A 23,933-nucleotide genomic window follows, 5' to 3' on the forward strand; every position below is an offset into this window, starting at 1 on the left:
CTAACATTACCAAAATGCTTCATATCTATTTAATTCTTCATTATGAAATGATACTTCTTCATCATTACGATGCAGTGGTTAAGAGCACAGTTCTTAAGCCAAGCTGCCTAGTTTGAATCTCAGTTCTGTCACTTGCTGGCTAACTGGCTGATCTTGGGCAAATTACTTAATGTCTTAGTGCCTCAATTTTCTTATCTGTAAAATGGGGAAAATGGTGCTTACTTCATGAGGTTATTTTGAGATTTAGAGAAGTTAATTTGTAAGTACTATATAAGTTCTGGCTTTTATTAACACCCAAAATGTATAAGTTGCTTAAAAGACATATAACCAATTCTTGGTTATCTAGAAAAATGGCATTAAAGGTAAAACAAATGCCGGAACCGGTTTGGCTCAGTGGATAGAGCGTCGACCTGCGGACTGAAAGGTCCCAGGTTCGATTCCGGTCAAGGGCATATGCCTTGGTTGCGGGCACATCCCCAGTGGGAGATGTGCAGGAGGCAGCTGATCGATGTTTCTCTCTCGTTGATGTTTCTGGCTCTCTATCTCTCTTCCTTCCACTCTGTAAAAAATCAATAAAATATATTTTTAAAAAAAAAAAAAAGGTAAAACAAATTCTCATTTATGTCCTTAAATATCTTCATTTTAGCTATGTATGGTGTCACATGGGTACCAGACTTATCAGGGTGGTCACTTCATAACATATAACTGTCTAACCACTATATTGTACACCTGAAACTAATATAATATTGCACGTCAACCGTAATTGGAAAAAAAACCTTTTTAAATCTTCATTTTAAGCTCAAGCAACTTACAACTTAGCTGAATATTCACTTTCTCTAACCTAGTCTTCTTTCCATGGAATTGCAGTAAGTCACATTAACATATTCACAGTTAAGGAAAAAAGAGGTTCATTCATTCTGCTGTGCTCACCTAGCATTTAGTAGTCATTAACAAGTAAGTTAATGAACTAAATAAAATTGCTTTTTTTTTAATATAAACTTCTTAATTTAAAGAGCCAAAGAAGGGAACATGTATTATCCATGCAATAAACCTTTGGAGTTTAGAGCATAATAATATGAACAAACTTTAAATAGCTTCTCAAGAAATCCATTCCTTAAGAGATTCATACAGGACACAAAAATAATTTCTGTAAATACTATTATTCCCCCACAAAAGAAGATTTAAAAAGGGTTGAAACAGAAGAATCTCTTATCAATCTCATATTAACCTATCATAGGTCAGTATATGGATGGCTGGAACCATATTGAATTTTTCTACATATTTTTTAAATGATTAAGAAGAAAATCACAGAGCATGCAGTAAATCAAATAAAACAATAAAAAATTATTACTTACACCCTCATAAAACCCTTTTTGATATAATTTCTCCTTTGCTTCTACAAGTTTTTCTCGGTCATTCTGGCTCTGAACTTTCAACTCATCACAAATGGTTACAGCAGAAAGATTTCCAAAACCTGGGATTTCAATGACTGGCACCTGCAAAAACAACAATGTCAGGAACATACTCATCCTGAATGAACACAAAACAGCCCTATGGGGCACAGTCCTTTTGCCTCCACTGTCAGTAATCACACAGTGACTAACGAAGATCTAGATGTGAATGTGTCCTCTTCCCCTCCACAAATTCTGTGCAGCAACCCCATTGTCTCCCTTACATGTACACCTTCTCCAGCTCTCATCCCTCCACTGCCATCCAATTAACTACTAGTAAATAATTAACATTGAAATTAGCAAAATTGTGAAAACAACTAAATTTTTGGAGGGTCTTGTTTTTGTTTTCTAATAAGTCTTCTGGATTTGTCAGTACTTCTTGCTAGTACCTTAAATGCTTTTTCTTCTGCAGGTACTAACATGAAAACATAAACATTTTGAGTAATATGGCAAAATGTTGTCCTCAGAAGCCTAGAAATTGGCCAAACTAGCAAAATAAGCCACTATAAAATTGGTGATGCTACAAAGCCATTTGTTTGTTCCCAAATTTCAGATGCTAGGTGTTAATACTTATTGTTAGTTTTTCTTTCACTCTTACCTGCCACAGCAGACATCAAGTTAAAATAAACTCTCAAGTAAACCCCCTTATTTCCATACTCCAATAATTAATTTTGTTACCAAAAAAAGTTAGATTTTTTTTTCTCTGATAAAGATATGGATATGAATATAGAAAATAATCTTTGTACTCACTGGCTCAAATGGCAAGACCATGTCATCTCTAATTCCATACTTTGCTCGTAAAGCCTACAAAAAAATTTTAAAGTTAAGATTAATGATCAACACTTTATTAGTATAATAATTGAGAAAAGAAACCTCTAAACTTTTTTTGAGCTATTATTTCTTCTCCTTTCCATACTGAGCAATTTTTTTTTATCTTTACCACATATCTCAAGAAGGGATCTATAACTTTTAAAAACTCAACAGTTTAAGTTATAATGAATGGCTTAAATGATGAAACTGTATAGCCCAGTGATGGCGAACCTTTTGAGCTCGGCGTGTCAGCATTTTGAAAAACCCTAACTTAACTCTGGTGCCGTGTCACATATAGAAATTTTTTGATATTTGCAACCATAGTAAAACAAAGACTTATATTTTTTATATTTATTTTATATATTTAAATGCCATTTAACAAAGAAAAATCAACCAAGAAAATGAGTTCACGTGTCACCTCTGACACACGTGTCATAGGTTCGCCATCACTGGTATAGCCAAAAGCAAAAACTGACACACACACCCCACTTAAAATGAGATTCATATTCTAGGTTGCAATGAAAATGTGACTACTAGAAAACTTTTCAAAAGTTTAATGAAATCCACCACATCAACCAATTAATAAAGAAAATTTCATATGATCATATCAACAAATGGGGAAAAAAGCATTTGACAAAATCCAGTACCCATTCATTTTTTTTTAAATATATTTTATTGATATTTTTTACAGAGAGAAAGGGAGAAGGATAGAGTTAGAAACATCGATGAAAGAGAAACATCTATCAGCTGCCTCCTGCACACTCCCCACTGGGGGTATGTCCACAGCCAAGGTACATGCCCTTGACTGGAATCGAACCTGGGACCCTTGAGTCCGCAGGCTGACGCTCTATCCACTGAGCCAAACCGGTTAGGGCCTGCACCCTAATGAGTGAGAATGAGTGAGATCATGTGGTATTTTTCCTTCATTGATTGGCTTATTTCACTTAGCATAATGCTCTCCAGTTCCATCCATGACGTTGCAAATGGTAAGAGTTCCTTCCTTTTTACAGCAGCATAGTATTCCATCGTGTAGATGTACCACGGTTTTCTAATCCATTCATCTACTGATGGGCACTTAGGCTGTTTCCAGATCTTAGCTATGGCGAATTGTGCTGCTATGAACATAGGGGTGCATATATCCTTTCTGATTGGTGTTTCTGGTTTCCTGGGATATATTCCTAGAAGTGGGATCACAGGGTCAAATGGGAGTTCCATTTGTAGTTTTTTGAGGAAACTCCATACTGTCTTTCATAGTGGCTGCACCAGTCTGCATTCCCACCAGCAGCAGCACCCATTCTTGATAAAAACTCTCAGTATGCCCTAACCGGTCTGGCTCAGTGGATAGAGCGTTGGCCTGGGGACTGAAGGGTCCTAGGTTCGATTCTGGTCAAGGGTGTGTACTTTGGTTGCAGGCACATCCCTAGTAGGGGGTGTGCAGGACATAGCTGATCGATGTTTCTCTCTCATCAATGTTTCTAACTCTCCCTCTCCCTTTCTCTCTGTAAAAAATCAATAAAATGTATTTTTTTTAAAAAAAACTCTCAGTAAACTAGAATAAAGATGTGCTTGCTCAGCTTCATAAAGACTATAGAAACCTACAACTGCACAACTGGCAAGGCTCAGTAGTTGAGCGTTGACCTATGAACTAGGAGGTCACAGTTCAATTCCTGGTCAGGGCACAGGCCTGGGTTGCAGGCTCCATTGCCAATGTAAGGCATGCAGGAGGCAGCCAATCAATGATTCTCTCTCATCATTGATGTTTCTAGCTCTCCTCCTTCCGTCCTCTCTGAAATCAATAAAAATATATTTTAAAAATTAAAAAAAAACAACAACTAAAAAACTTATAGTTACCATCATAATCTTGGTGTTGTACATTCTGGGGGTTTGGACAAACTCGAAGAGAAACTCGAAGCTTTCCTAGTAATATTAGGTAAATGCAAGGATGTCTCCTCTTACCACTCCTTTTTTTTTTATTGTTGACCGTATTATAGATGTTCCCCATCCCCCTCCCCACAGTTCCCTCTTCCTAGTCCAAAGGTTTATTGCACATATAATACATGTTCCCTTCTTTTGCTCTTTAAATGAACAAGTTCAAATTTTAAAAAAGCAGTTTTATTCAGTTCATTAACTTACTTATTAATGACTACTAAATGCCAGGTGAGCAAAACAGATGTGAACGAACCTCTTTTTCCTTAACTGTGCATATGTTAATGTGACTTACCATGTTTCCATAGAAAGAAGACTAGTTTAGAGAGAGCAAATATTCAACTAAGTTACTAGTTGCTTGAGCTTAAAGTGAACTTTAAAAAAGTTTGTCTTTCAATAATGACATGCAATATTATAGTTCCAGGTATACAATGTAATGGAGTTCTTAGACAGTTATATGTTACAAAGTGACCACCCTGATAAGTCTGGTACCCATGTGACACCATACATAGCTAAAATGAAGATATTTAAGAACACAAATGAGAATTTGTTTTACCTTTACTGTCATTTTTCTCAATAACCAAGAATTGGTTATATGTCTTTTAAGCAACTTACACATTTTGGATGGTAATAAAAGCCAGAACTTATATAGTACTTACAAATTCACTTCTTTAAAACTCAAAATAAACTAAAGAAGTAGGCAATATTTTCCCCATTTTACAGATAAGAAAATTGAGGCACTAAGACATTAAGTAATTTGCCCAAGATCTGCCAGTTACCCAGCAAGTGACACAACTGAGATTCAAACTAGGCAACTTGGCTCTAGGAGGGAGAGAGAAGAATAGGAAAAGTACAGAGAACTTTTAAGGAGTGAAAGAAAATATTCTGTATGATAATGATGGATATATATAATTACTGTATACATTTGTCCAAACCCCCAGAATGTACAGCAACAAGATTAAACCCTAAGGTACACTATGGTCTTTGGGTGACTATGATGTGGTTCATCTTGGTAAAAAAAAAGTACCTTTCTGGTGAGTGATGTTGATAATGGGGAGGCTAAGCATGTGCTGGGGTAGGGGGTATAAGGAAGAATCTCCATACCTTCCTCTCATTTTTTTTTAAATATATTTTATTGATTTTTTACAGAGAGGAAGGGAGAGAGATAGAGAGTTAGAAACATCGATGAGAGAGAAACATCGATCAGCTGCCTCCTGCACATCTCCTACTGGGGATGTGCCCGCAACCCAGGTACATGCCCTTGACCTGAATCGAACCTAGAACCTTTCAGTCCGCAGGCTGACGCTCTATCCACTGAGCCAAACCGGTTTCGGCCTTCCTCTCATTTTTGTTGTAAAACTAAAACTGCTCTAAAAAAATAGAGTCTTTAAAGAAATATATTATGATACATTGTATTCAATATTCAAACCACAGGAAAATATATAAACATTAGGAAATAGAATAGAGAGTGACATGCAATAGCTTTTTAGCCTAATCTCATAGAGAAGTTCAGCAGTACCTAACCAATTAGATGAAGAAGGGGGAACAAGAATGTGAAACTCAGATATTCACCTGCTTTTTCTTCAAGTCTCTGAGGGCAGCAAAATCATCGGGGGAGTCAGAAGGAACACTTGTGACCACACCAGTGCCTGATAAAACAAAGTGTGGAACTGATTAATACAGCCAGATGTGATTACCATAGTATTTCTATAAAGAAATAAACTCTTTACCTTTATCCTCCTTAATGGTGAGCATTGGGAGAACATAGATCACCTTGTAAGATGTTAAAGGTGCAGAAAGTGATGCTCCAAGAATTTCCTGTGTAAGAAAAAGATCAGCATAAAAGGTGAAGAAACAACCAATAAAATTGAAAACAATGCTGTTTTAAGCCCAAGAAGCTAGTAATCAAAAATATATGAAATAAAACAAAACTCATTCTTTTTTTTACCAACTAGACCAAAAATAACTATAAATACTGATTAAGGTTGTAAGGAAATTCGTACACTGACACAGTGCTTTTGACATTGCACTCCTTGAGGAAAGCGACATAGGAATCCATAGCAGGAGCCACAAAAATGTTCACACAAGACCCAGCGATCCAATCCTATGAATTTACCTCAAAGTTAAAAAAAAAAAAAAAAAAAAGGTTTTCTCTGAGAAGTCTGCCCAATGCTGTGTTAACCTGGGAACAAATAAAACTTTATATAATAGAAAAATTATTTAATAAAATATAAGACTTCACAAAGCTAGAATATTGTATATCCATTTTAAATGATAATGGGAAGACAAATTGAATTAAAAAGATATATCTAGTTTCTCTTTTTTTAAAAATCAGAAAATCCAACAAGATTGGACCCATACACAATAAACGGCTTGCAGCTGCTTGTTTAGCAAAGGAATGAACTTTTCAATTCCATACAGTTCCCACCCATCCCACTTTATTCATAGAGATAAGCTGCTTTTACAGAATTTACAGTGATGAAGGTTGAAAGCTATTTTTTAATTTATACCACCCATTTTCCTCACTCCAGAATCTACTCAAATTAACATGAAAAGAAGTTGTATTAGAGACAGTTAAAAGTTTGTGTTATTAATACTGTTCCCAAAAACTGCTCAGACAGAATTCCAGCATCAGGTACTAATGAGATATAAACACTGCTTGGAACAGAAAAATACAGGAAACAATCCAAATATCCATTACAGAGAATGGTTAACTATACTGTAGTACAGCCAAACATGAATACCTTTGCAGGAAGGGACTGAGTACTGACTGTGAAATGGACATAAGAGAACCTTCTGGAAAACTAAAATGTTTTATATTTCAGTTTGGGCAATCCTTACATGAGTGTATACACATATGAAAATGCACCAAAAAAATACACACTATTTATATATTTGATGATATGTATGCCTCAATTAAAAAGTCTTGTTTATGCCAAAACCGGTTTGGCTCAGTGGATAGAGCATCAGCCTACGGACTGAAGGGTCCCAGGTTCGATTCCGGTCAAGGGCATGTACCTTGGTTGCAGGCATATCCCCAGTAGGAGATGTGCAGGAGGCAGCTGATTGATGTTTCTCTGTCATCGATGTTTCTAACTCTCTATCTCTCTCCCTTCCTCTCTGTAAAAAATCAATAAAATATACTTAAAATAAATAAATAAATAAATAAATAATAAAAAGTCTTGTTTAATATTTCTTTCTCATGCTTCACTGTTGAAATTTTACCTCTAAATTCATACACTAAAATAAACAGTCTGCTACCCAACTTACCTCTCCCATTAATTCCTTAACTACAGGCACCACGCCACTGTCTTTGGTAAAGCCCTGGAATGACATATTCCTGGCAGCTCTTTGCGTGCAAATGAATATATCACCATTCTTTGTCTCAAACCCAATGTACTTCATATCAGGGCGAACCCAACAGTTTGTCTGTCCAAACATGGTCTCAGGTCTGAGAGTAGCAGCTACCAAAAAGATATTTTTCCCTTTCAGGCCACTAAAAAAAAAAAAGATACATAAAAGAAAAAAAAAAGTTATGGATTTTATCACAAGTAACTGATATTCAAAAAGCTGAAACAATAACTGTTTGGCAAATCTACCTTAATTTGGATGGGTATGGCTCAAGCACTTTCAACTTGATTAAAGTATATTCCTGAGGTCCAACACCCTAAACAAATAAAACAAAAATGGAGGGGGGAAAAGACTTGGATTAACATCATAATTAAAGGCTGAGTTTGAAAAGCAGTCTCTAGACCAGCGTTCGCTAACCAGTGTTCAGCGAGGTCCGAAAGGTTGGCGACCGCTGCACCAGACTACAAATGTGTTCAAAAGTGGTAATAAACAATGACACACGAATTGGAATTCCTAAGTTCAGATCCTGCCATTGTTGGTTTACTATGCCAAGGCTTTAGACAAACCACTTACCCTTGCTTCACTCAAGTATTACAAAAAATAATGTCACTAATGTGTCCTACAGGCGTGTAGGGTGAACTGACGTCATATAAGCAAGTAGGCACACAGCCAAAGCAAGTGTAAATGGAACCTGTGTACATCAGTCAGCCACGTATCTCATTACCTTTCCCCATGCCCTTGTTTCTGAGAAGAGCATTCTCCAGGCTCTTCTCTCCCTCCTTCTCTCCCTCCCTTTCCCCCCTCCCTTTTACTCTCTCTAAAAATCATAGGAGGATGCAAGCATAGCATTTACCTACATCCCCAGAGTTTATAATTTAGCAATTTTGGGGTGAGGCTCAAAATTCCTTTTCTATCACAAGCTGACGCGGCTGCTCCAGGACCACTCTTGGAGCAGCAAGGTCCTAGACAAGATCCAGGCACCTAGAATGACATTCTGTCTCCCTCCTCACAGCCCCCAGAGTATCACAACTATAGACCTCAGCACTGGAATAAAGTTACCTTTTAGGTTTCTGATCTATTTCTTAAACTCTATGACCATATGAAGAATGATCACAATAATTACCTCTCCAGTTTGTCTGTCATGATCCATACAAGGCTGTCCATCTTTTGGAGAATAAATGGTATACCTAAAAAAATAAGCAAGTGACAAATATTGCTATAATATACAAGTTTTAGCCTAAATATTTAGTGTTGCTCCAACAGTATTTCTTCTAACTAAAACTTCTAACTGAGCAAATGTCTACATCTATTAATTATGCTTTTATGGTAGTTCTATTGTCAATCTAGTTATTTAATGAAAGATCTCTGTCTTCATCAAAAAAATATTAAACATTTAAATTCACTTATGAAATGCAAATAGCTTTTAATTAGCTCACATAATCAAGGAAGAATCCTAAACAATTTATAAACAAAAGAATAAACTAAAACACAAATGCAATTATTCTTTTTCTGTTTGGCTGGGAATACTGAACAGAATCTTTTGTGAGATCATAAAAGCCAACACTCCCATTCTCCCTGGTTCTAGTTGTCATAAACAATAAGCAGCTCAGAGAAATTAAGACACTGCCAAGACAAAAACAAAGGACAGAAGAGAACAAAAAGAAAGAAAACAAAAAAACAAAGGTAATAGAGAAAAGTGGGCTATGGGGCACCGAATTACAATGCAAGAATTATACGATTTTTGCTTTTTTATACTGAGGGACAACAAACTCACCGTTTTCCAAATTTAATTCTGTTTCTTTCTCTTAATGTTAAAAACTGCCACCTGACAAACGAATCATAGTAAGGATTAACATCAGTGGTGATGAAGGAACGACGCCAGTCTACCTACAGAAGGAGAAAGGAAAAGGTGATTTTTGCGAGTTCTGTCTCTATGAATGAGAATTTCCTATGAATCAATTATTTACTCTTCTACTCTATTTTCCAACTAAGAATTATATCAAATTTTAAAAACAAAATTGTTAAGTTCCACCTATTAAATATATATCACAATTATTACATTAATTTTTGTTTAATATGTGTACTTTTAAACACACACATTTATACATTAAACATACAAGAATTATAATAAATTAAAAAGGAACACTTAGCCCTAGCCGGCTTGGCTCAGTGGACAGAGCGTCAGCCTGCGGACTTAAGGGTTCCAGGTTCGATTCCAGACAAGGGCACATGCCTGGGTTGCGGGCTTAGTCCCCAGTGGGGGGCGTGCAGGAGGCAGCCAATCAATGATTCTCTCCCATCATGGATGTTTCTCTCTCTCTCTCCTTCTCCCTTCCTCTCTGAAATCAGTAATTTTTTTTTTAAAGGAACACTTAAATAACACCTTTAAGTGTTCCTAAATATTCAAATTAAACTTTGGCTCCTTCATATTTTTTCAATAGATTCCTTTCTACTAAATCCTAACATATTGATATATATTCCAATACAACAAATATTAAAATACTTTATTGCTTGCATAGAGGCCCATTAGGTTCTAAATTGACAATAGAGTACTGATTTATCAGAGGAATTTCGGTGAAACATATTCTAAATTAAGAAGTAGTCCAAATCTCATGTAATCACATAAATATAAACGTGTTCTTCATATTTTCTTCAGCTACGGAGGTGATAGGCATACCTTCAAACCCATTCTCTTCAGATCTTGAATAGCCAGTGGTGGGAAATAATCAAGCCAATGTTCTGCTTCAGAAAATTTGGCTATTTCTTCATCAGCCAGACCGAGAGATTTCATAATGCTCCACTGGTATTTAGAAGATCCAGCTTTAGCAGCAGCTTTACTCTGAAAATAACCAGCAAAAACATATTCCATCAAAGAACAACCAACAACTTGTTAATAAATTCTAGGATCAAATTACCATTTGGTAATTTTTTAAAGTGCAAAACAATGCTGTTGATATGTCGGAACCACGAAGAACTATCATCACAAACATAAGATGTCAACACCAAACCTTCTCTATTTCCCTCTCCCAATACCACATACATCTTTTTTTAGCTATGACAGCTTAGATCATACTCACAAGAGTTTACTATTTTCCAATCTTTACCAATATCAAAAAGGCAACCAAAAGCCAGCGGTTGGAAATAGGCAAAGAAGTTAAACTATAAAAAGGAATTGGGAGGGGATGGAACTACTCCAAATGGTGTGACAGTGGTAGAAACAGAGCTCCATGCATCTGTCAAACCAACACAACTACACAGCACAAAGGGTGTGTTTTTTAAAAAAAAAGTCCATCTTTTTTTTTAAATATATTTTATTGATTTTTCACAGCGAGGAAGGGAGAGGAAGAGTTAGAAACATCGATGAGAGAGGAACATCGAACAGCTGCCTCCTGCACACCCCCCACTGGGGATATGCCCGCAACCAAGGTACATGTCCTTGACTGGAATCGAACCCGGGACCCTTCGGTCCGCAGGCCGAGGCTCTATCCACTGAGCCAAACCGGTCAGGGCAAAAATGTCCATCTTTAAGATCATTTTATCATGCATTTAGTTAGTAAAAAGTTCATTTTAATTTCTGACTAATATTCGGTCTCCACATGGCTTTTCTTTTATATCCTTAGTTATAGGACTTCTGTTCAGCAAGTCTAAAGGATGCTCTCAAGGGTGGTGGATATATAATTTAGTTATAATTTGGATATGGTCATAGGAGGATGCAAGCATAGCATTTACCTACTCCGCCATCTTGACCAGAAGTCCAAGAGTGAATTAAAAAAAAAAATCAGAATGTTCGAGGAACCCAGGATGGAATGCAGAGTATAACAAATATATCTAATTACATTATAAACGTATGACATAACCACTCAAAAGGGAATGGGGAAAAAAGGAGATATGGAAGTAACTTTGAAAAACAGTGTGTTCAATCAGAAAGGATATATGCACCCCTATGTTCATAGCAGCACAATTCACCATAGCTAAGATTTGGAAACAGCCTAAGTGCCCATCAGTAGATGAATGGATTAGAAAACTGTGGTACATCTACACAATGGAATACTATGCTGCTCTAAAAAGGAAGGAACTCTTACCATTTGCAACGTCATGGATGGAACTGGAGAGCATTATGCTAAGTGAAATAAGCCAGTCAATGAAGGAAAAATACCACATGATCTCACTCATTCATGGATAATAGAGACCATTATAAACTTTTGAACAATAATAGATACAGAGGCAGAGCTGCCTCAAACAGATTGTCAAACTGCAGCGGGAAGGCCGGGGAGGGTTGGGGGGCAGGAGGTAGGGGGGTAAGAGATCAACTAAAGGACTTGTATGCATGCATATAAGCATAACCAATGGACATAAGACACTGGGGGATAGGGGAGGCTAGGGGACTGTCTAGGGCGGGGGGATAAAATGGACATATATGTAATACCCTTTGTAATACTTTAAGCAATAAATAAAAAAAATAAAAAAAAGAAAAGAAAAACAGTGTGTTGCGCTGGATAGTGTTGCTCAGTGGTTGGAGCATCAGCCCTAGTACCAAAGGATCTTGGGTTCGATTCCCAGTCCAGGGCATGTACCTGGGTTACAGGTTCAATCCCCAGCCCCATTCAGGGTGGGATGCAACTAATAATGTGCCTCTTTCATATCAATGTCTCTCTCTCAATCTCTCTCTCTCTTTCTCTCTCTTCCTCCCTCCCTCCCTTCTTCTCTCCCTCCCTTTCCCCCCTCCCTTTTACTCTCTCTAAAAATCAATGGAAAAAATATCCTCAAATGAGGATTACCCAAAAAAAATTTTTTAATTTAAAAACAAAACAAAACAGTGTGTCATCTAAAAGACAAAAAAATTATATACAAACACTGCCCTTAAGTTAGTAAAATTATTTCTCCCAGGATTATAGGTTAACAATTCTGAAACTAGTGGTACAGTAGGACTGAACAAAAAATAAATAAATATTCTGCAAATAATGAGTCAGGTTTCTCATTAATGAAGAAAAAAGTCACAAAAAAGAAAAGGGAGAACAGAATGAGTCCCATGGTGCTATAATGGAGTCAGGATATCATGAACTTTCTAAAAATATATATACTGCGCTAGTACTTGGAATGAATATACAAATCAGACAAACATTAATATAAAACTTCAACCAAAATAAGTATCATCAACCACCAAACCTTTTTTCCTTTAGCTTTATCCTTAATTATTGCATCTTCTGTTTTAGCATTGACTTCTTCCTCTTCCTCTTCTTCATCTGGAAAATCAGGGGGGCAACCATAGAGCTCTATTTCTCTTTTCAACTTATCAGCACAGGCCTAAGCAAACACAACATTAGAGACAGTGAAGTTCAGAATTCAAGGTAGAAATAATCGGGGGCGTTTTCTTCTATGGCCCACTAAAACTGACTCTAAATTTTTCTGCAATATATCTATATATATAAGTGGATCATAACAGAAAACCCAAATGATACAAAATTCCCCAATTTATAAATTAGTATTACTTCCTTTACTCAGCAACCATTTATTTAACACCTCAAGTACTTAATGTAGTATACTACATGTTAGGCATTCGAAGTACAGGGATTTGTAAGATATGATGTGTAATTATTTTGAATAACAACATGATTAATAGCATTTCTCAATTTAATGATTGTCATGTATACTCATTAGTTATCATCCCAGCAGGTATGAAGTTAGAAAAGAGACAGAGAGATTAAGTGATTTATCCCAAACTTATAAAGCTACTAATCTGCAAAGCTAACACATGAATCTGGGCTTTCCACCCCAGTTCTCCTCAAATATACCATAAGGAGGAGTTCAGTGTCAAAAACAAAGATGACTCCAAGTAGATAGTGTTAAAGTTATGAAAAAATACAAATATAGAATTGTGAATTTTAAAAAGGGAATTCACTCTTTTATGCGGAAGAATTTCAGTTAATAAATGAGAAAAGAATGGGTAATTGAGAACCGGATATTTAAAGGCTCTCAAAGCATTATTGCCCCCTCACCCACAGAATACTTTTAATTAAAAAGGGGAAAAGTCATCTTTAGGATGAAGAAATCTGACAGGTATTAACTTAATGTCAGTAAAATGGGACAAACTGCCTTTTGATGTGATACAATGGAAAGTTTATACCTCACCAGTGTAGTATTTGGGTCAAAATATTTCACCCAAATCTAATCATGAAAAACAATAAAAATAAAAAAAAATTTCACCCTGGCCAGTTTGGTTCAATGGATAGAGCATCGGCCTAAGGACTGAAGGGTCCCTGGTTCAATTCCGGTCAAGGGCACATGCCTGGGTTACGGGCTCAATCCCCAGTAGGGGGTGTGCGGGAGGCAGCCGATCAATGATTCTCATCATTGATGTTTCTGTCTCTCTCTCGCTCTCCATTCCTCTCTGAAATCAATAAAAATATATTAAAAAACAAAAACAAAAAACTCAGATTAGGGGATATTCTGCAAAATAACTGGCCTAGATTCTTCAAAGACATCAATGCTGTGACAAACTAAAGAGAATTGATCATGAAATGCACTGTGTGATCCATAAAATAAAAAGTAAAAATAGCCAGAAAGAACATTTTGAGACAATTAGAGACATACAACTATAGATTAGATCACGATGATAATATGACATCAATGTTAAATTTCTCCGAGAGGATGTTACTGTGATAAAGTAGAGGAATGCTCTTATTTTAAAAGATTATGCTGAAGTATTCAGGGGTGACATGTCATGATGTCTGCAACTTACTTACTTTCAAAGAATTCATAGAAAAGGCAAAAAAAAAGCATACATGTACTGTGTGTGTGTTGAGAGACAGAACTATATCATGGAAAGTATTAAGACTTGCCCTTGCTGGTTTGGCTCAGTGGATAGAGCATCAGCCTACGGTTGGAAGGGTCACAGGTTCGAGGGCATATGCCCAGGTTGTGGGCTCTATCCCCAGTAGGGGGCGTGCAGGAGGCAACCGATCAATGATTCTTTCTCATCATTGATGTTTCTATCTCTTTGCCCTCTCCCTTCCTCTCTGAAATCAATAAAAATATATTTTTTTAAAAAAAGAAAACAATGATAGCCGTAGCCAGTTTGGCTCAGTGGATTGAGCGTTGGCCTGCAGACTGAAAGGTCCTGGGTTTGATTCTGGTCAAGGGCACATGGCCAGGTTGCGGGCTTGAGCCCCAGGAGGGGGCGTGCAGGAAGCAGCCAGTCAATGATTCTCTCTCATCAATGATGTTTCTCTCTCTCTCCCTCTCCCTTCCTCTCTGAAATCAATAAAAATATTTAAAGGAAAGAAAAAAGACTTGGCAACTATAAGGGAAGGCTGTATGGGTGTTCACTATACTACGCTTTTACTTTTTCTGTAGGTTTGATGTTTTTCAAAATAAAAGGTTGAAGAATAAAAAAAAAATCTGAGTTAAATTTTCCAACCTACAACATTTGGGAATCCTTTCAACTCTAGTTTTCTGGCCCATTCTTTATTGAGAATTATTTCTAGTATAAACTTAAGACAAATGAAGACATTTGACAAAATGATCAAAATAGGGTAGAAGTGTTTATTACTTTGTGCCAACATCCTATGTGTCATGAATGCTCAAAACACTGCGCATTTTACTTGGTAGTAGCTCTAATATAATTCTAAAACAGAAATATGAGTATATAGGATGATCAAACAATATCAAAAATTACTTAGAAATCACAAACCTTAATGTGTGCCCTTTATTTAAGGACTTCTTGAACTGTTTTTTTTTTTAATGTAATTTTCACTATAATAAATTCATTTCAAAAAAACACTGTAATAGAGCAGTATTTTTTTAATCCCTTTTCAAGCTATTGAGCTAGATATTTCTATTTGCTCTAAGCCAAAAAGGGTAGAAACCAATCCCAAAAGCAATCTTACCTTAATAGGCATTCCAGTACAGTGTAAACCAAAGGGGAACAGACAAATGTTTCCTTTCAATCTCTGGTACCCAACTGCAAACTATAGGAAGAAAATTAAATTTAAATTACAAATTTAAATGCCAGGTGAAAAGAAAATGCTGACTTTTCACAAAGAGCATCAGTTCAGTTTTCCTCTTCACATCCTCCTTTAACACACCAGCTAAATTGTATAATCATTCCAAAGTTTTAACCCACCTTTTTGTGTCTTTTCACCAACCTAGAAATTACTTGTGAACATACATACCTAGACCTCTGGACACATAATATATGAAAATTAAATATAAAAATTAAATGACTTAAATATAAAAAATATGCTTAAAATTAAGGAAGTCTAAGTTCCCTTACCAGGAAATAAATTCTATAAATATCATTCTCTTCAAATTAGTACTTATTCAAGACCCACCAGCCCATTATATTAAACAGAGGAAGCTTTACCTCACATTTGGATAAAGAAAATGTGTGTCCCAAATGAAGGCGCCCGTTCATGTATGGATATGGGAAGGTGACAAAGTACTTGCCCTTGCTGCAAAACAATCATATGAAAAAGGAAATACAGACAGGAAAATGTTAGATTCCTTTTACAAGGAAGGAGTATGGTGAAGGGAATGCTTGCTATAACTAATTTGTTCAAACTTTAGTTATTTAAAATTAAATTTATAAACCTCCAAGTTAAAAGATCTCTAAAATTAAAACTTACTTTTAAAAGAATAAAACATTTGCAGGTGGCTATTAAGAAATAAATATACTGCCCTGGCCAGGTAGCTCAGTTGGTTAGAGCGTCATCCGATACACCAAGGTTTCAGGTGGGATCCCCGGTCAGGGCACATATAAGAATCAACCCATGAATGCATAAATAAGTGGAACAACAAATCGATGTTTCTCTTTCTCTCTTCCTCTCTCTCTCTTAAATAATTTTTCAAAGAAATAAATATACTTGTAGGTTTAAGTTAAGCTAAAATGCTTTATAAAGATAAAATACTAAATATTAAATTTTTTAAGACTTAGGGATCTGAATAAATTTAATGTTTTACTGATTAAGTTAAATTTGTTTTTACAAGATATATAAAGCAATTCAAAGTCCTCAGGTAAAATAAAACATCCTCAGTATTGCATGATATGTTGTAAATTCATTTAAAAAGCACCTTTTAAAGCTAACATTTACTATGCTATATTCTTTTTTCAAGTGTTATCTAATATACATAAGTTATGAAGCACAATAAAATGAACACCTATAAACCACCGTCCAACTTTTAAACCCACTTAAGCTACCTTTGTGTTCCTCCCCACTCCTCACCAGAGATAACCATTACCTTGAAATTCACTTTTTCATTTCCTTGTTTTAAAATAGTTTGTACCTAAGTCTGTGCCTTTAAACAATGTGTCATTAAGTTTCATTCATGTTTTTGAATAGTCTGTACCTAAGTCTGTGCCCTTAAAACTTTGTATTATTTACAAAACATGAGTTTGAAGTTTGTACCTAAGTCTGTGCCCTTAAACAACATATCATTTCGTTTCTCTTACTAGTGAGCTTTATAAAAAATGGCATATTTTATATAGACTTCTGCAATTTGCTTTTTTCCACTCAATGTGCTATGTCTAAGTTCCTTCAGCATTCCTGCACATAGCTGTAGTTCATTTTCTTTCACTGAACATAGCAGCTTTGTCAGTTCACTTTGGATTACTTAAATTACCTTAAAGTTGACCAAAATCCTAGAACCAAATAGAAACTTCAAATTATAAAGTATAACACCAGAGACTTCATATTACAGCAAACTTTTTCTCTTTAAAAAAAAAAAAAAAAAAAGACTTGCCCGGCTGGTGTGGCTCAGTGGTTGAGCATCGACCTATGAACCAGGAGGTGACAGTCTGATTCCTGGTCAGGGCACATGCCTGAATTGCAGTCTCAGTCCCCAGTGAGGGACGTGCAGAAGGCAGACAATCGATGATTCTCATCATTAATGTTTCTCTCTCTCTTTCCCTTTCCCTTCCTCTCTGAAATCAATAAAAATATATTTTTAAAAAAAACACAAAAACTTCTGATAGAGTGTAGCTTAATAAAAAGGAGGACAGACTTTGGAATCAGAAAGTCCTGAATAGAAGTCCAGGCCTGAAATTGAGATGCATCTTATAATTGACACATATATTTACTGTAATACTATTTGGGGACAGTTATTTTGTTTTTATTTTTCCTCAATATCACATCATTATCTATGGTTTGTCTTATTATCAGTGATTATTAACATCAAGGCAGTCCAGTATTTATGAAATAAGATCTTCTAATACAGAAACCTTTCAAATTTTATATTTTGCATCTGTGAAGATAATTATCACTACAATATGAACCTCTCTAATAGAAGGATTTCCTTTTACCAGTCAGCAAAGATAAAACTTCAAAACATCCCCTTTGGTTTGAACATGAAAAGCTAGTTTTTGAAAAACTCTTCATGTAGAAAAAAAAATCCTTTCAGGAAGAAGATCGTACTTTTAAATGCAGGAAATGGAAGTCGCCTTCTTCAGTCCACCTCAGACATTCTAAACACACTCTGCCCATTGTTTTCCACAGAGCAGCTCCTGTACTACAGAGCCAACTGGTTTCGAAACACAATGTGCGGAACTTCACCAACTGTTACTCACCTAGTCTGCTTCTCTGAATTAGATGCATTGACCTCAAATACTTTCTCGGAGTCCCATTTCTGTTGGATTTCTTTCTCAATCTTCTTCAAGAAGTCCACTTTGGCTGTTCCTTTTCTTTCCTATTAGACACAAAAGAGATAGGATAACCCACGCTGTACTTCAACAGGCTTGCTTTAAAAAAAAAAAATGGGTTCACACAGAACTGAGCTGTTTACTGACAGATCAATTTTTCCATGGTTATCTTCAAACTTAAATGAACCAGATAGAAAATTAGGGTTAACACGACCTGTATACCTCAAACCTCAAAGGAGTGGTTAAAGAATTACTCAAAAGGCTTTGAAATACTTTTCAAAAATTAGGTACTGTAACAAAACACTGTTGTCAAATGTTCCTACTCATAAAATATATAAATTCAGGGGTGGGCAAAAGTAGGTTTACAGTTGTTCATATGGAAAATGATACACTAATTAATAAGTAATAATACAAAAATAAACTCTGGCTAAGTAGCTCAGTTGGTTAGAGTGTCCCCGATATGCCAGGGTTGTACTAGTAAGTTTGCTCTCTGGTCAGAACACATACAAGAATCAACCAAGGAATACATAAATAAATGGAACAACAAATCAATGTTCCTCTCTCTCCTCTCTCTTTCTCTCTCCCTTCCTCCCTCCCTCTCCCTTCCTGTCTCTTTCAAATCAATCAATAAAAAAGTTTATCTAGGAACCAAGGGAAAATGACATTTTTTTGCTTCTATAAATCCTGACCAGATCATAATTGCTGCGACTGGAACATCATATCAACACACAAATCTGACCAAGTCAATCCCCCTTCAGAGGTTCTCTATGCTTCAGGATAAAGTCCATCCCTACTCTTAAATCTGGCATTCAAGGCCCTGCTGGCTCATATCTGCCAGGCCTCTCCCATCTCCCCTCTCTCCATGCTTCCATCTTCACAGGCCTATTAAGCCATCTGCATTTTCCCAAATATACCAAGGTCCCTCTCTCACCTCTAGGCCTGTGTTCAAACTATTCCTCTGCCCTCATACCCCACCAATCAACCTCTTTGCCTGGCCATGTCACCCTCCAGGTCTCAGCTAATCACCAGCCTGGATTCTCCATTGAGAAGCCATTCTGAATATGGTCCTACCCACCAATATTTCCCCTGTGACAGCCCTAATCGCCCGGCGATGTCAGGATCTGGCCATCTTTCCCACGGGACTGTAAGCTTGTTCTTGGTGGGGACTATGTCTTGTTTCTCATTTTATCTTCAATGTCTAGCTTATAGCAAGGCTCTCAAATATTTGTTGAATATATAAAGATTTTTAAAGAGAAGCAAATAACACATTGCCTGTTTTTACATAATGTGGCCATAAAAAAAATAGATGGACGAGGAACTGGGTTGCATATTTGAATCAAGGTGCTAAGCAATTTGGACTCTTTGCCAAGAATTTCCATAAAACACTGTGGTTACAGAAAGTATTTCCTTTTCCAAGAAAAAATAAGGCACTTTCCATTCCTGCTACGAACCACCTTCATTTAGACCTCAAATCCTTTGGGCCCTTTCTTGCTGCAAAACCCTCTTAACAAGTAACCTGCTTCCAGTCTCTCTATTCCAATATATGCTAACCCCTGTCATCAATTCTAATATACAAAAACTACCATTTTAAAATGAGCTATGGCAGACCCTGGCCAGGGAGCTCAGTTTGTTAGAGCATCATCCAGATATGCCAAGGCTGTGGGTTTGATAACCAGTCAGGACACATACAAAATAAGTGAAACAACAAATTGATCTCTCTCCCTCTCCCTCGCAAATCAATGTTTAAAAACATTTTTAAATGAGCTATGGCAGAGACAGCAGGTAGTCTGTGCAATATATGTTCCTTCCCTTTCTCGCTCAGCAACAAAAACCCAGTCTTAGGCAGGGTGGTGCAGCAGAAGTGGTTAAATGTCCTCTGCTGGTTAAATGGTTAAGTGTCCTTTCCAGATGAATTTGAAGTTAGATGGAGCTATGTGACCAGGTTCTGGCAAAGGTGTTTTGGGGAGAAAGTAAGTCACTTCCACCCGGGCCTTAAAACAGCCTGTGTAACTAACTTTCAGTAGCCGACTTAACCTGCAGGTAGAGTAGGCGCAGTGCTGAGGGCCCACTTACTTTTAGGGACTCACAAAAATATTTTCTTTTAAAATCAAGAAAAAAAATAGCCCTAGCCGGCTTGGCTCAGTGGACATAGTGTCAGCCTGCGGACTGAAGGGTCTCGGGTTCGATTCTGGTCAAGGGCACATGCCCTGGTTATGGGCTCGATCCCCAATAGGGGGCGTGCAGCCAATCAATGATTCTCTCTCATCACTGATGTTTCTATCTCTCTCTCCCTCTCCCTTCCTCTCTGAAATCAATAAAAATATATTTTTTAAAAAAAGAAAAAAAAGAAACTTTTAGGTTTAAGAAAAAACTTTAATATATAACATTAATATATTTGTCTTTATGCCAAAATAGCTGTAAAACGTAATTTTAATATTTTTTACAGGGAAGGGGGCCCACAAAGCCGAAATTATATAGGGCCTCAAGAAGCCTAGCTGTACCTTCTACTCGAGGGGTATGGGTTATAGGAAATCCCGCTGTGTTCTTACTAAATTCCTCTTTACCTTAACCAACTTGAGTTCACTTCCATTGCATGCCACCAAATGATCCTTAAGACATTCGCCCAGGGAGGCCATGAACTCCTGGCAGGCAGCAACTTTTAGATCTACTTACTCAGCACCAAATACAATGCCACAGACACAGAAGTTACAGGACAAATATTTTTTGCTTAAAGATAACCATGAAAGCAATAGTTAGAACTATGTTTCTAAAGAACATGAAAGCAATAGTCCTCACAAAATACTTAGAATTATATTTCTTTCATGTAGAAAGAATGCTAGGTGCACAAAAGCTCTTCTTTGAGGTTTCTGCTTCTCAGAAAAACTTGTTCCTCAAATCTCAAAGGTTGATTGTAATGAAATCTGATATTGGCCCCAGGATCAACTTGCATAAACTTGAGGAAGTCACTTGATCAATCCAAACCTCAATTTCTTCACTGGTTATTCAACTAGGCAATTGGTTGTTTTAATTAGTTAAAAGGTTATTTAACTAGATGGATGCTCCTACACTTTGGCACTATTGATATTTTGGGCCAAATTCTTTGTTCACAGGGGCTGCCCTGTGCACTGTAGGATGTTTATGAGCACCTCTGGCTTCTACCCACTAGATACCAGTAGCACAACCCCCTCAACTGTGACAACCAAGAGTCTCCAGACCAAATGTTTTCTGGGAGACAAAATCACCCCCAGTAAAGAAACACTAAACTAGATAATAAACTTTTTCCTATATTCATAGTATTCTGCAGTTCTTAAAACACTTTTATGAACACTGGTTTATTTGATGTTAACAACCTAATAAGTGGGCAGACCAGCGATTACCATTTCAAAGATAATGAATCGCAAGCTCCGATCATCATGCTGGTAGAACCCTGGCTGTAGAACCCTGGACAAGTTCCTTAATCTTTTTAAGCCTGCATTTCTCCATCTATAAAATAAAGATAATAATTATACCTACCTTGTATTATTATTATGAAAATTAAAAGAGAAAATACACACGAAGGACTTACCATAGTGCTGGACCCATGGCAAATGCTCAAAAATGTTTATTATCACAGACAACTAGACATCATGTACTTTTTATTAGGTTTGAAAAAAGTATGTACAAACTTAAATGTACATACTATCCTGTACACTAGCCACTTGCCACACATGACTGTAATTTTAAAATTCCATTAAAATCCAGTCCTTCCATTGCACTAGCCACATTTCAAATGATCAACAGCCACATGTGGCCAGTGGCTACCAAATCTGACAGTGCAAAAGTTCTATGGACAGCTGTCCTAGACAATTGTTTCGTACCTTCTCCTCCCTCCTCAAACCCCCAACACATCCTCTCCCATCCTTATTTTTAGGTGATAATCTTGGCTCCTAATTCAATGAGAAAAAAGAAGTGAACAGGAAATCTCCACAGCCTCCCTCATCACATCTACCAACCCACATTCATCTGTACCCATATATTCTGCCTTCTGTCCTGATACTACAGATGAATTCGGTCCTATTTAACCTACCCACTGAGGCACTTTATCTCATGCCCCCTGTTCTATTCAGGAGCACCACTCCAGCAATCATCTCTCTTATGCACCCATTTTCTCTTTCTACAGGATAATTCTCATGAGCATAGAAGCACTGTATAATTTCACCTGTCTTCAAAAAAAAAAAAAAAAAAAAGCCCTCTTTTAACCATCTATTTCCACTTCCCTTTATAGACTTCCTCAAGAGTTAACCACACTCATTATCTCCAGTCCCTCTCTGGACATTCTTTCTGGAACCCACTCTGCAAGCAGCAACCTACCAGGACTTATTATGACCTACATCAACCCACTGATAAGCCTAGCCCTCTACACAAACACACATCCATCATCATCATCATCATCATCATCATCATCACCAATCATCTCCCCCTGGACCACTGTCCTTTAGACATACAATCCTCCTTGCTTTTCACGCTCATGGTTGCCTCTGCCTGGAAATCTTTTCCTCCACACATGTAGTTGCATGGCTTGCTCCCTACCTCCTCTTTGCCACAATGCCACCTTCTCAACAAAGCCTTTCTTGGCCAACTTTCTAACATTGCAACCCTCCCCAACCCATACTCCCTAGTCCCGCTTCCAGCTCTAGTTTTTTCTTTAGCACTTATCAACACCTGACATGTCACACCATGTGTTTTAGCAGGTAGCCCACACACATACAAGCAACACGAATGCAGTCATTTCTGTCTGTTTACCGGGATGCGCTCAATTTTTTGTTGAAAGGAGGAATCAACGTTACAACCTCCTCTCTCCAAATCGGTTTTAGAAACTTAGGTGGAGTAACACACATGACATTAAATAGTCTGTAAAGTTAAAGACATTAGTTCCTGCCTCATCCGCTAACAAGAAAGGGCACATCCTCACAACAGCCACGCCTCAAGCTTTGAGGGCAAGTCTTCCCCTTTCTTTAGAATAAAGGATTTTCCCTGCAGGACAGTGGCTACCACATGGAGCCTCTAGTTTTTGCAAAACACACAGATGAGCCGGTTCTAGGCCCCAGCCGAGCTCTCTTCCCACAAAAACTCACCGCCATGGCGCTGCCCAGCCGACAGTGCAAACCCACGACCTCGGTGATCACCCTCAAAGGAGTAGTTACAACCTTTCACCCTTCCTACCGGGATACTCAAGCCTCTCAAGACACTGAAGCACACCACGCCTGCTGAGGCAATCACCAGCTCACTATTAACTACAACCGGGTGCATCTCGTAGCCTGCCGGGAATTGTAGTTCCAAAGCACCTAGAGCCCAAATCCAGCAGGGAATTGTTGACTACAATTCCCAGGTAGCAACGGGATACCGGAAGTTGACTCGACAGGCCACTCAGAGGTGACACTGGTAGTGATGTCACGAGCACGTTGAACTACAACGTCCACAATGCAGTTCGGAACAGCAGATGGCCGCCAGCGCGCGCTGAGGTAAAGTCCCCAGCCTTCAACCTTTTCACCCCGCAGAGCTGGCTGGGTGTCTGTCAAGATGCCAGGATGCAAAGTTAATTCGTCTTTCAGTGACAGGTGCTAATGAAGGCTTGCCACTGTGCATGGATATTTATTACTGTCGGTGGTATTCAACAGCCCAGAATTTAGACATTTTATAACCATTTATTAACAATCTCCACTTTTAAGAGAGAGGCTGGTAACATACCTGGTCTCAGTGCCAATCTCAGACTATTTCAACTG

At 37.4% G+C, this 23,933-nt stretch overlaps 1 protein-coding gene across 1 annotated transcript in view; it reads right to left on the reverse strand.

The window, feature by feature from the left end:
• The window catches only part of LARS1 (leucyl-tRNA synthetase 1), a 51,279-nt gene extending 27,840 nt beyond the window's left edge, over nt 1–23,439 (reverse strand). The window contains exons 1-14 of the mRNA XM_059698777.1: nt 23,286–23,439; nt 18,100–18,218; nt 15,901–15,988; nt 15,425–15,505; nt 12,705–12,842; nt 10,216–10,377; nt 9,313–9,425; nt 8,662–8,725; nt 7,787–7,854; nt 7,458–7,683; nt 5,918–6,005; nt 5,760–5,836; nt 2,202–2,255; nt 1,356–1,496 (exon numbers count right to left, since the gene is read on the reverse strand). Of these exons, the coding sequence (XP_059554760.1) occupies nt 1,356–1,496; nt 2,202–2,255; nt 5,760–5,836; nt 5,918–6,005; nt 7,458–7,683; nt 7,787–7,854; nt 8,662–8,725; nt 9,313–9,425; nt 10,216–10,377; nt 12,705–12,842; nt 15,425–15,505; nt 15,901–15,988; nt 18,100–18,218; nt 23,286–23,291 (1,425 nt within the window). The 5' untranslated portion in view covers nt 23,292–23,439. The remainder of the gene's footprint in view (nt 1–1,355; nt 1,497–2,201; nt 2,256–5,759; nt 5,837–5,917; nt 6,006–7,457; nt 7,684–7,786; nt 7,855–8,661; nt 8,726–9,312; nt 9,426–10,215; nt 10,378–12,704; nt 12,843–15,424; nt 15,506–15,900; nt 15,989–18,099; nt 18,219–23,285) is intronic.
• Between the last annotated feature and the right edge of the window lie 494 nt (nt 23,440–23,933).

Source organism: Myotis daubentonii, chromosome 5, assembly GCF_963259705.1.
Source record: "Myotis daubentonii chromosome 5, mMyoDau2.1, whole genome shotgun sequence".
Taxonomy (NCBI): Eukaryota; Metazoa; Chordata; class Mammalia; order Chiroptera; family Vespertilionidae; genus Myotis; species Myotis daubentonii.